The sequence below is a fragment of the Mesoplodon mirus genome, assembly GCF_964341445.2.
Source record: "Mesoplodon mirus genome assembly, chromosome: 6".
Classification (NCBI taxonomy): Eukaryota; Metazoa; Chordata; class Mammalia; order Artiodactyla; family Ziphiidae; genus Mesoplodon; species Mesoplodon mirus.
Genome location: NC_138982.1, coordinates 80658860 through 80671919, shown reverse-complemented (window position 1 = coordinate 80671919; position 13060 = coordinate 80658860). Strand labels below are relative to the sequence as shown.

General features: G+C 43.6%; 1 protein-coding gene across 1 annotated transcript in view; it reads right to left on the bottom strand.

Moving 5' to 3' along the window:
• The window catches only part of HGD (homogentisate 1,2-dioxygenase), a 46438-nt gene that overhangs the window by 1947 nt on the left and 31431 nt on the right, over positions 1–13060 (bottom strand). Inside the window, exons 10-13 of the mRNA XM_082624252.1 lie at positions 11710–11834; positions 9450–9554; positions 6941–7067; positions 2336–2517 (exon numbers count right to left, since the gene is read on the bottom strand). Coding sequence (XP_082480378.1) covers positions 2336–2517; positions 6941–7067; positions 9450–9554; positions 11710–11834 — 539 coding nt within the window. The remainder of the gene's footprint in view (positions 1–2335; positions 2518–6940; positions 7068–9449; positions 9555–11709; positions 11835–13060) is intronic.

The window sequence follows — 13060 nt, the reverse complement described above, 5'->3', positions numbered from 1 at the left end:
CTATGAAGATCCCACGTGCTGCAATTAAGACCAGGAGCAGCCTAAATAAATAAATAAATAAACAAAATAATAAATAAATACATATTTAAAAAATAAAACAGGGCTTCCCTTGTGGCGCAGTGGTTGAGAATCTGCCTGCTAATGCAGGGGACACGGGTTCGAGCCCTGGTCTGGGAGGATCCCACATGCCACAGAGCAACTAGGCCTGTGAGCCACAACTACTGAGCCTGCGCATCTGGAGCTTGTGCTCCGCAACGAGAGGCCGCCATAGTGAGAGGCCCGCGCACCGCGATGAAGAGTGGCCCCCTCTCGCCACACTAGAGAAAGCCCTCGCACAGAAACGAAGATGCAATACAGCAAAAATAAATAAATTAATTAAAAAACCCCTACCCCCAACATCTTAAAAATAAATAAATAAATAAAATAAAACAATGGAGTTGATTGTCTCTGCCTGACTTCCCGTGACAAGCTTGCTATGAGGACCAAATAAGATCATATGGAGGTGTTGTGCACGTTATAAAGCACTATTCAGATATAAAGGTCATTATTAAGGCCATAATTATTGTTGTCTCTTTGCTGACTACTTCTTAGGAGCCTTGCTGTCTGACTGGAGTAACAAAACTCCATCCCAGCTGAGCTATGAAGACAGTATTATAAAGTTAATTTATTGCAAAGTGGTATAAGGATAAGGCATATGGATGAGCCTGGATCCAAATTATGTGATGGGAAATGGTGAGGGAGACCCAGTTAGGTCTAGTAAAGTGTTGGACCCTCCTTTGCCAGGTAGTCTGGGCTCCCCTCCATAGGAGAGCTCCTTCTCACTAGAGCTCCAAGCCCTAGACATTCCCCAAAGTCTTGCTCCTCATAGGAAGAGCCCTGTCCTCTGCCTTCACTGTTGCAAAAGCACTGCTCCCTGGTAACACTATGCAAAGCCAAGTTGGGCACTGAAGGTTACTAAGTGGTAACTCTGGGGTAGCCTGTGAACTTCCAGGAGCTTTCAGAGGTGATAGCTTAAGATTATCAATATTTCATAGAGCTCTCACACAGAGATAAAGGGGTTCTACAGAAACTCTGCAGAGGCCCTTGCAAGGGGAAATGGAGCCGAGGTCCAGCAGATGGGACTCGCACCCTGTCCCTGCAGATCAGCTCCATCAGCTATGGTCCTCAAGTTGGAACTGCAAGTAAACTGCGTTGGGCAGAGGGACAGATAAGCTCTCTGATTAGGTAGTTTGCAAGCTGGGCATGGAGTCAGGCAGGTCTGTGCTATCGATTTTAAAGTCAGGTGGCACTGAAGCCATTTGTTTAAAACTTTAAAGCAAATTTACATATGATTTAGCATAAAATTACTCCTTGTGGTTCATAAACTAGAATGCAAAATAAAATGAAATCAAGTGGGCTTCCCTGGTGGCGCAGTGGTTGAGAGTCCGCCTGCTGATGCAGGGGACACGGGTTCGTGCCCCGGTCCTGGAGGATCCCACATGCCGCGGAGCGGCTAGGCCCGTGAGCCATGGTCGCTGAGCCTGCGCGTCTGGAGCCTGTGCTCCACAACAGGAGAGGCCACAACAGTGAGAGGCCCGCGTACCGCAAAAAAAAAAAAAAAAAAATGAAATCAAGTACCGCAGCCAACTGCAATTGTGTTCAGCCTCAGTGTTTACAGCGTGACACAGGTGGAATACAAAACAGGTTTTAAATTCCATCAGCTTCATCCCATGCCAAAGGAGAGCAAAAGAAAATGAGAAAACAGCTGAGAACTGCTGCTCACAATCTCTGACTATAGTCAGGCAAAGGTTTCCTTGACCCTCTCGGGCTTGAGAAACTAGCTAAAGGTGTATCCCCTATTCCTGTGGCCCTAGAAGATTACTTCAAAAAGCAGGAGAAGACTCTGAGACAGAGCATATCTACAGAGGGCTGCATACAGATAAGGGAAGACGCCTCACATAGTATTAAAAATATCCCCCCTTATATTTGAACAGTGCTGTACAGTCAGCAGGGTTAAATCACAGCCACTGGCTGGGTTGGATGCCCTACCTATTCTACAGATGGAGAAAATGAAGCACAGAGAAGTTAAGTGACTTACTCAAGGCCACACAGGAACCAAGAGCTACAATTTGAACCCAGGTCTGACTCCAAGTACAATACAAACTCTTTTTACCCTACCACATCAGGAGTCTAGTATATACACTGGGGTGTGTGCATACACACATGGGAACATACACATAGACACACACTCTCCTCTCCTGACTCCTTCTTTGTGACTTTGGAAAAATAAAATATAGCCTCTCAGCAAGGTTGGGGACCCCAGAGGCCACCAGAGCCTCACATCTAACTTGCTTACCATGGTGCCATCAGCAATCCTCTCAGGTGCCAGCTTGGCTTTACTGGCCTTCTCAAAGCAGTCGGCATCAGGCCCATGGGGCGTCATTGGGCTGTGAAGGCTGCCTCCCCCTGGCAGGAACCCACCTTGCTTTGCCTCATAGTGACCTTTGATGAGTCCCATGAATTCACTCATGCAGTTCCCTGGGAAGGTTGAAACAGTATTATTTTTATTATCCCAGGCAAGGCCCGAAAACACCAAGACCTCTCAAACATTATTTCCACAGAATGTCAAGAAGATAGGAGAATCTGATAAATTTCATAGAAATAATAAAGAATATAGATAGACAGGAAAACAACTGGAAAACATTCATTAGGGTGGAATTCTTGGTAGGCAAAGCTCTACTCCGTGGCCGTGTGGATTATTAGAGGTCTTAAGTTCCACTGCCTGGATGAAATTATGTTAGATCTAAAGAAAATCAGGGCCCAGACAAGAATTTTAATAATAAGTAACATGCAAATCATAATAAAGAAGGGATGCACTCCATCATCTAGGCTTACAAGCCCCATATAAAAATTATCCTCTTTCTCAGATCTGAATCCCTTTCCAAATAGCCTCACAGTCATACAAGGTATCACCATATTTCTGGTTACCAAATTAGAAAATTGAAGTGGGGTGTGTGTGTGTGTGTGCGTTGACAGAAATGTGATGTAATGGAAAGAACCCTGGACTTGGAGGCCATTAACAAATAATAATCTGTGTGAAAAAATCTTATTATCTATGAAAACAAATCCATAAATACTATATATTCTAACAAATATCTTCTATATCTGAATCTAATATCATCTTATTCTTTCATTCTCTAAAATGCTTCTTAGATTCATTCTTTTTCCATTGACATTCTCTTCATAGAATCTGAAAATCTTAATATTGGAAGGTACCCCTACTTCTACTCAAAACAGAGATATTCTGTATCTCATTCCTGACAGGTTACCTCCTGGGCTCTGCCTGATGCCTCCTGTGAATGCAAGTGCTCTACTCAACAAAGGAACCTATCATAGTACTGAAGACTCTGGGTGTTAGAAAGTGCTCCCAAGTTAAATGGAAATTTGCTTTCATATAAGTTAAGTATACTGGTCCCAGTTGTGCCTCCAGAATCAACAAAATTTGACAAAAATCACCGTGTTTCCACTGTTTCTATCGTATGTTTCTGTTAAAACAAAGCTCTTTATCTAGAGCAAGAATTAAAGAAATATAACACCTGGGTGAAAATCTACCCATCTATCCATCCATCCATCCATCCATTCATCTGTCCATTCCCTACCCTATCCATCTGCCTATCCATCCATCCAGCATATATGGACACTGTGCTAAGTACTGTGATAGAAATGAGTAAGAAACAGCCTCTTTAAAGTTCTTCATAGTCATAGTCATAGTCATAGTCTGTCCCATGAGAGTGCTGAGAGTGCAAATCTTGGACAGAGAAGAGAGATATGGCATTGGCAACCCTTGCAAAGCCAAACATTTGACATGATAAATGCTCCACTCCCTTCCTTACATGTGAATATAGCCAAGTGCCAAAATACTTGTGGAACTGCCTGAGCAGCCCTACCCATTTTGCCCAGAAAACAGAATGCTGCTGCAGGCCCCTGCAGAAAAGGTAAGACCCAGGTCATAGCTCTACTTGTTTCTCCATGAAGCAGAAATAGAGGAAAAGAAGCAACTGTAAGCATAAAGTGTCTATATGTTAAAAACAGTTCTGTTCATGACTTAAATATACTGTCACACTCCTTGATCTAGTATGTATCCTCAGGGTCACCTTCATGGCTTAATTTTGGGAAGAGAGCAAGACAGAATTCAGCTTTGATCTGAATATGAATTTAGGTAGCAATGATTTGGTGATGACATTTCTACATCATTTTCTGTATTTCAAAGGACACTGGGAAGGTAGACCTTGCCTTTTTGATTAGTGCTGAATCCAGTTGACTAAGGTGCATTAAGATGACTGGAGGCGGGCTTCCCTGGTGGCACAGTGGTTAAGGATCCAGGGTTCGAGCCCTGGTCCAGGAAGATCCCACATGCCATGGAGCAACTAAGCCCGTGTGCCACAACTATTGAGCCTGCTCTCTAGAACCCGTGAGCCACAACTACTGAGCCCGCACGCCACAACTACTGAAGCCCGTGCACCTAGAGCCCATGGTCTGCAACAAGAGAAGCCACCACAATGAGAAGCAAGCGCACCACAAGCAAAAGTAGCCCCCACTCACCGCAACTAGAGAAAGCCCACGTACTGCAACTAGATAAAGCCTGCGTGCAGCAACGAAGACCCAATGCAGCCAAAAATAAGTGAATAAATAAATTTATTTTAAAAAAAGATGACTGGAGGCAATATTTCTACAGAAATCATTCTCCACTTCTGTAAAGTCACATCAAAATGGCAAAGATTTTAATTACTGCTAAAGCGTTATTTTTAATATCTCTGGTAAAAATAATTTCTAACTCAGGGTTCTGGGGTTTTTCCAACTAACTCAGGGCAACCATACCTCTCTGAGATTTATCTATCCTTGGCCAAATTTATTTGAGAGTCTAAAAAAAATTAGAAGAGGCATTTCACGAGGCCATTTGTTTCAGGCTGTCTGAATTACAAACTAAAATCAAGCAGTGGATTGAGAGCTGTAGCACAGGAGCGAACCTGGGTGGGGAGACAAGCCCCAGGCCAGCATTTCTCAACATGTGGTCTGTAGACCTCCTGCATCAGAATCCCCTGACTTGCTAGTTCAAAACGCAGATTCTGAGGTTCCACCTCAATACCAAGTAATTAAACTCTCTGAGAGTGGACCCAGGGGAAAGTTTTTTTTTTTAAGTCATTCTAAGTGGTTTTTATATCCCCTAATGCTCTTAAAGTGTGGTTCCTGGAACAGTTGCATCAGCATCACGAGGGAACTTGGTACAAATGCAAATTCTCCGGTCCTACCCTGGACGTTCTGAAGCAGAAATTCTGAGGGTGGGACCCAGGAATCTGCGTTTTAACAAGCCCTCCAGGTGACACTGAAACATGCTAAAATTTGAAAACCACTACCTCAGGCACAAAGAGCAGCCTCCATATAAGAACTATGTGAAATAGTGAAGTATCAAGGATTAGTATGTGACGTACAGGCTATAATCCAGAGCAATTCTCTTGCCTTGACAACAGGCTCTCTAGGGGACTAATTTCCAGGAGGAGAACAGTTGGGACCTGTGATGGGCTTGATATTCTTCAGAAAGGACATAGTTTGTTACATCTCTATTCACAAAGTATCTGGTGTCTTTGAAGTGTTAACCAGTTGCATCCTTTTCAGGTGATATCAACTGAGAAAGGTGATGTTGACATTTGACCATGAAGTGACCTTCGTCCATTCTGAGGGCCTTTGTTCTCCACCCTCTACAAATGCCTAAATTACTCATTTAGTCACTGTTGTATCCTGTTAAAGTGCTGGCATCTGGGTACATATAGAGAGGCGCCTCAGAGACAGAAAGCCCTGAGGTTAACTAAAGACAGGGGTTTGTTTTTTAGAATGTTCCAGCTGACATGCACCTCAGAGTCTTTCCAGAACTCTATGTACAAAAATGCAATCTCCAGGAAGTAGAATTGTGCGTTGACATTTAGGTTGGGTTTATAGCTAGCTACTGCACAATTAAAAATGCCAGCTTCATTAAGTACAGCCATGAGGTACCTTATTCATTCTTGACGATGCATTCACCTATTAAATAAATATTTATTACATGCATATCATGCACTGGGCACTGTGCTAGGCATATCCGTTAGTGCCCATGACTGTCTGGTCCGGCATCAGACTGCTTTCATTAAATCCTGACTCCACCACTTAACTAGCTGTGAGGCCTTGAGCAAGTTACTTAATCCTTCACAGCTCAGTTTCATCTCTGAAAAAAAAAAAAATAGCAGCAGGGGTGGAGGCAGATAATGATACTACCTACCTTTCACAAGTGTTATGAGGATTGAATGGGTTAATACTTTTAAAGAACCTTAGAGCCATAGGAAATTGTCAATAAGTGTTTGCAGTAAGTAAAAACAGTATTAATAAAATGAAAAAAATCATAGATTTGGTAAGTTCTGTTCTAGACAACAACTGCTTTGCAGAAACTGCCTCCAGAATAGGATCCATCCCCTCGTGTGGACTGCAATCTGCTTTACCCCTCCAATTATTATTGGAGAAGGCACATTTTATTGGCTCTTGAACCAGACTTAGATAATGAACTTTCCAAAAACAGCAAACTAACCAACAACATCCCACGGTTCCTCCTCCCTTTACACCTAAAATGTAAAGAAACATCTTGCTTCATCCTTTACCAGCCCTTGTGCCATTCTTCAGGGCCAGAGGAACTGGGCTCTAGGCATTACACAGTTGTTTCCTTCTCCGAGTCAACACGCCACTGCCATCCCCACACAAGTTTGTGGCGTTTAAGTAGCTAAAATTCTGGGGGAGCAGCACTGGGCCTGGGGAGGCAGGCTTTGAACTCCAGCTAGGGCGGGGCGTCCAAAAACATCTCTGGCAGCGTTCCCCGTGGATAATGCTCACCACTCTGCCGTCTCTTTGGTTTTCAAATGTAACTTGGCAAAAGACTTACTGTGGTAATAAGGAGGCCTGAAGGTCTTATCAGCAACTCCCCATCGCGGTGGGAAGATGACAAAATCAGCGATGGCCACTCCGGGGCGGACAGACTTGGCAGTCAATACCGTGAAAATGGATGGGTCCTGTGAAAGAAAGGACAAGGAAAGCCTGAAGACACGAGGAAAGGGAGGTGACTGAACAATGACACATGTCACCCATGCATGAAGGGGTTTTTGAGTGAAACTGTCATTTCTGATCAAACCACAGGCCAGGCTAAGAAGTCTGGGCTTGTCACCGAGGTGTAGTAATCATTCATCTGACTTTCCCCTCTTGCTGTGCTTGAAGCAAAATGAATTAACACCAGCTAAGGAGATTCTGAGCAGATTTTTCACCCTGCTGAGCCCTCATTTCATATAAGTACTACCCTGTGGGTTTGACGACAAGCAGTGCATGCCTCCCAACCTCAGGTCAGAGTGACCAGAGCTGGGATGTGCTGCAGGGAGCTCTTGGCGGAAGGGGTGCTCAGAGTAAGGTGGAAATAGAAATAAAATAATATCCAAGGGTTGGTATAGATGTAGGATGTGCATCTCTTTGAAGGAATCACAGAGATTCCAGATGGTATCCTCATTGCTTTCTTACCCTTGTTTGACTCTCAGGTCTAAAATGCATCACTCGTCTGGGTGGTGGTAGTGTAGGGGAAAAGGGAATAGGTGGGGGGGACAATATTATGATTTATCAAGAACTGTAGAATCCTTCGGTGGAAAGACTGAGATTCAACTTAATGGCAATCAATGATCATGTTTGTTTTCAGATGCCACATGAGGGTCTGGGATTCAAAGATGATTGAGCACTACTCCTTGCCCTTTAGCATCATTAGTGGTGGTGGTGGGTGTGTGTGAGGGGGACTGAAGGAGTAATAAAACAAGTGCATGAATAATGAATCACAGCAAGGTGCCAAGGGCAATCTAGCTTTACAAATAGAGAGCCAAGGGGGTACAGAGTGCCTATATCTACTGAGAGGATCAGGGAAGGCTTCAAAGAGGAGGTGGCATTTGAGGTAGGACCTGAAGAATGAAAGGAGAAAGAAAGAAAAAGAGAGGGAAGGAGGGAGGGAAGGAGGAGGGAAGGAAGGAAGGAAGGAGGGAAGAAAGGAAGGAGGGAAGGAAGGAAGAAAGGAAGGAGGGAGGGAAGGAAGGAAAGAAGGTAGGAAGGGAAGGAAAGGAAGGAAAAGTCAAAAAGGCATTTTAATGCACAGAGATCAAAATGCACAGAGATTTTGTTTAGAGGCAAGAGAGCTAAAGCCCAGAGTGCACTGGCAAAAGGGAGAGGGGCAAGAGGTGGTACTGGGAAATGAGCCCAGGGCCAGATGGCGAAGACCATCAGATACCATGCTTCAGAGCTCAGGCTTAATCCTAAACCACAGGGAGCCTGCAAAGGTTTTCTAATGCTGTGATAGAATGATCAGGTCTGAATTTTGGGAAAACAACTATAGCAGCAGTACAGAGGAGATTGGGCATGTGTACATGCAAGTCAAAAAACGCTTTATGCTGTGAAAATGAACACTTCTTCATCTGTCGTGAGAAATGACCTGAAACTGTTAAAGAAAAGGTAGCGAAGCTCAAATAAAGCTCTATCAGTGTCTCAGGATCCTTTTTCTTGCTGCTTTGGGCATGATGCCTCATTTTCTTTTCCCTTTTGATTTCATTAAGTGTTGCTGCTCTTCAGAAGGGTAGTTTTGGGCCCCTAGAGGTAAGCTGAACTGGCGCAGAGTAATCTTTCTGTCTCTGGTTCTCTGGTTTCTGCTCTAATTACTCCTCCAGCTTGTGGGTTAAGTTAATCTATTATGCAAAGTGAACTTTCCCCCAGGATCTCAGAAGTAGCACTTTATCAAGAATGTGGGGCCTTGGGGGCCTGCACTGTAGGCTGGGGATCTATTTGTGGTCCCCTGATTGACTGAAAAATATGACTGAGTTCATAATCTAGAATTTCTTTGGTTTAAATTCAAGCACTGAACATTATGAGTAACTTTAGAAGAGGGCTGTCTGTTCCATCATGGCTAAAAAGAGCCGGGAGTGGAGGCACTGGAGTGGGCAGCCAGAGCAAGCAGACTCTTGGTATTTATGAGCAGGACAGAGAACTTTCCAAATCCAGAAATGTTCCTTCCTCACCGCTCCATCACTAACATTAGCACTGGTTTTCTTTTGGGGATATATTTTCCAGGAAGAAACCAAGTTTTTAGCCATGTAGGAGAATTCCTGTGAATACTCTGTAGAGAACCGAGCTGTATTGCAGGGTGAGTGCTGAGCGTCTAGCCTGGATCGTCCTCTAGCTATGTTATTTACCCCTTCACTGAAGCCTTGCAGCAGATGATTCAAATTCTCGTCAGCACAGTGACAAATGACTAAATCTCGGGCTTCCGAGGGTGACACTGGTAGTGTTAAATCTGTGAATGTCAGGGGTCTACTGTGGACCCCTCCCACCTATGGGTGTCCTCTCCCCGCGGCCCCTCCGTGGGCCAGACTTACTGCGTGGTCAAAGGCCACTGAGTTGATGACCATGAAGTTCTCCAAGTTGTACTTGTAAGGCGTATAATTCCCATGCCAGGCCACAACATTGAACGGGGAGACATCCTGATTAACAACAACAACGAAAAAGGCAGGAAAGGGTGATTTTAGCATGTAATGCTTTTGTAGCTATGATTCCTCGGTTTGTACTTGGCATTACTGTCTCTCTTTTGATTTGATTCTGTTCTCATCATTTAATAATACCATCTGTGGGAAAAATATCACCCTGAATCATCTTGTGGTTGCTTCACATTCTCTCAAACTGTCCTCACTATGCCGCTAACCCTAGTCTTCCAGTTCATAAGCTGCAGCTGCTTCTGATCACATGTGCAGCACAAGCACAGCACATGCTCCAAGCAGTGCCTTTTCAACAATTTTAACACAATTGTGAGAATCTGTGGATGCCAGCAATTCTTTGACAATCTGGGCCACCGTCTGGGTTTCCCAGTGCTGAGGGCAGGCACTTGGCTGTGACTGCTCTCCAGCTAACTGCTGCCCAGAGGAGATTCTGGTATATTCAGTGCCTGGGTTGGTGAGTGCAGGAAGGCTAGAAGGTCTCTAAGAGTTCCAGCCCCAGGGACTTGAGATTTCAGAGCAATCCTAAGGTGATGCTTCTTGGGTCTGCCCTGGGGTGAGAGAGGATCAGTGTTCTGTTATAGGAAGGTAGTTAGGCTAGGGAGTCCAGGTGATACAGTCCATGTAGGTCAGCCTCCCAGGGCACAGATCATGGCAGAGATGGGAGAATGGATCAGTGGGGGCTCACACAGAGAATAACCCGCACAGAGTCCATTTGGAAAGTGGAAACCCATGGAGCTGCTGGCTACCTCTAGAATGGTGATCCTCTATCAAATCTATGTCAAATATAATACAGGAAATAGTCATTTAAAAATGAATGTGAATGGCACAATTTCGTTCCTTTTTATGGCTGAGTAGTATTCCATTTTATATATGTACCACATCTTCTTTATTGCCATTTGCAGAGATGTGGATGGACCTAGAGACTATCATACAGAATGAAGTAAGTCGGAAAGAGGAAAAAAAATCATATATTAACACATATATGTGGAATTTAGAACAATGGTACAGATGAACCTATTTGCAAAGCAGAAATAGAGACACAGTGTAGAGAACAAACATATGGACACCAAGGGATGGGGGGTGGGATGGACTGGGAGATTGGGATTGACATATGTACACTACTATGTACAAAGTAGATGGCTGGTGAGTGCCTACTGTATAGCACAGGAAAAAAAAAAGAATGTGATTTCCACACTGCATCCCCAGAGGTCATCATTTTTGCCAGGCTGGAGTAGTAGCTCAGCACCTACATTTTAAACAAGTTTTCCTGAGAATTTCTGATGCAAGTGGTCTCTGAACCACATTTTAGGAAATCCTGATCCAGAGAATATGAGGGTGACTATGTGTCAATGAGTGTGACAATGAACCCTCATGAGTTAATTTTAAACGCCAAACTAGTTGGTCTCTGCTGGTTAGCATACCTTCTAGATGCTGTCCAAAGAAAATAACATGCCTTAGCAAAATATAAGCAATAAGTTAAATGGGCAAAAATAAAGCAAATGAATAATGGTAAACAGAAGAGATCTTTGGATTATTTTTACTGTATGGTTACTTTATTCTACTATATTATATATCTAGTATATGAAGTAATAATGTATTATATTATAGATTATATATTGTTATTTTTATGATTATCTATGCCTTTGCTTATCTCCTGAGTTTACCAGGCTGGTGCTATAAACGAAGTCAAACTAACTGAGTTCTGCTTGTTTTCTATCAATTGTTGCTTGTATTTGAAAATATGGGACCATTGTTGAATATGTCTTAGATGAACTGCTATTAACTCATTTCCCTTTTCAGAACATATTGCCCCGCCTGTATATTATGTTTCCCCCACCATTTATAGAGACCTAGATATTGCGGGTTTTTTATTGCTTGATAAATAGAAAGAGCATGCCCTTTGGAGTCAGAAAGATATGGGTTTGAATGCTGATTCTGTCATTTACTGTGACATTTGGTAAGTTATCACCACCTGGCCTGTTTTCATGACTACAAATAAGGCAAGTAGCACCTTATTTGTAGTATCTTAGTGATGTGGTAAAGATGAAATAATATATGTAAATACTTAATACTAGCCTTGGCAATCAGATGGTGCTTAATAACTATTCATTCCTTCCCCTGCCTACAAACCCGCTTACTTTACCTGTTTGGCAGCAAACATCTTGCCCTGGTATTTATTAATCACAGTGTAACCACCTGGCACTTGGTGATCTTCATACCAGGCAACAGGTATCAAGAAATCACGAGGATTGGCCAAGCCATTGGCTCCTAGAACATAATGACCCAAAAGTCTTTTAGACGCTTCTGAAATCACATAAGAAAGATGCCCACTGTTGCACAAAGAGAAAGGGCTTTCTTCCACGTCAAAAGCTACTCCACAATTTGCTTTCATTGTTCAAAGGCTCATTGGAATCCCAGTCTGGTGACTTTTATGGAGGACCCAAGGAATTTGGTCAGAAAAAAATCATGAAAATATCATCATCATCATCACCAGCATTACGTCCTAAAGTTGTAAAGTGAATATGGTTTATAAACATTTTACATGCATTATCTCATCACTACAGGGGAGGGAAGGGGGGGAGAGGGAGGGACTAGAAAAGAGGAAAGGGAAGATATGCTGGAATACTAGATCTTTTTTTCCAAGAAAACTCTGATGACTCTAGAACTCATCTACAGTCCTTGAGAAAGAAAAGGTTACATACTGTAGCCCCAGGCATGCCTCTGCTCCTCAGACAGAACTCAGAATCAACCCAAGCCTGAAAAACTGCTCTGCAGCCTGACAAGCTGTCTGCCACTGAGGGAGACAGTATTTGGGACTTGCCTGCTTACCTTTGCTTTGTGAGTGTTCCCTCCAGAGAGAAAAAAATAAATCAAAAGACCAAAAATGAAAAACGTAAGTGCAAAAACATAATTTAACTCCGAGAGGAGAGACCTGGGGAGTGATTTATCATTTCCACCTCCTGGGGTTCAAAAAAAAATGTCCCCAGCTGGTTAGTAAATTATATATATTTTCCGGAGGGTACATGTTCCATGGAACCCAGAGGCTCTGCTGGCTCTGGAGCAGCAGGAAGCCAGAGCAAAGTGGGAAGAGCGGGTGGAGAGCAGGATAACAGATGGCTCACCATGGCTCCACTGCCTCTCTGCTGCCTCTCACCTTCCTCTGACTATTTAGATCCCCCAGGGGAGTGACCAGAAGGCACATGCTGGCCTGTCCCTGGTTTGCTCTAAAAAAAATCTGTTGACAAGGAAAGGGAAGAGCTGGGGGCTGTGGCCACCACCTTCAGCAAACATGCCAAAGATGGAACCAAGGGCCAATTTTCCCAACCACTCCTTTCACTCCCAGGGATGTTTTGAGAACAACCCCTCCTACCACCTTCACTTCTCTCCTGCTCTCCTGTCTCCAGCTTGCCAGAAGAATTGGGGGTGGGGGACCTTGTTTCACTTTTGAAAGTTTTAATCTGCCTCGTGGAGGCTGTGGTTTCTAGCTCCTTCAC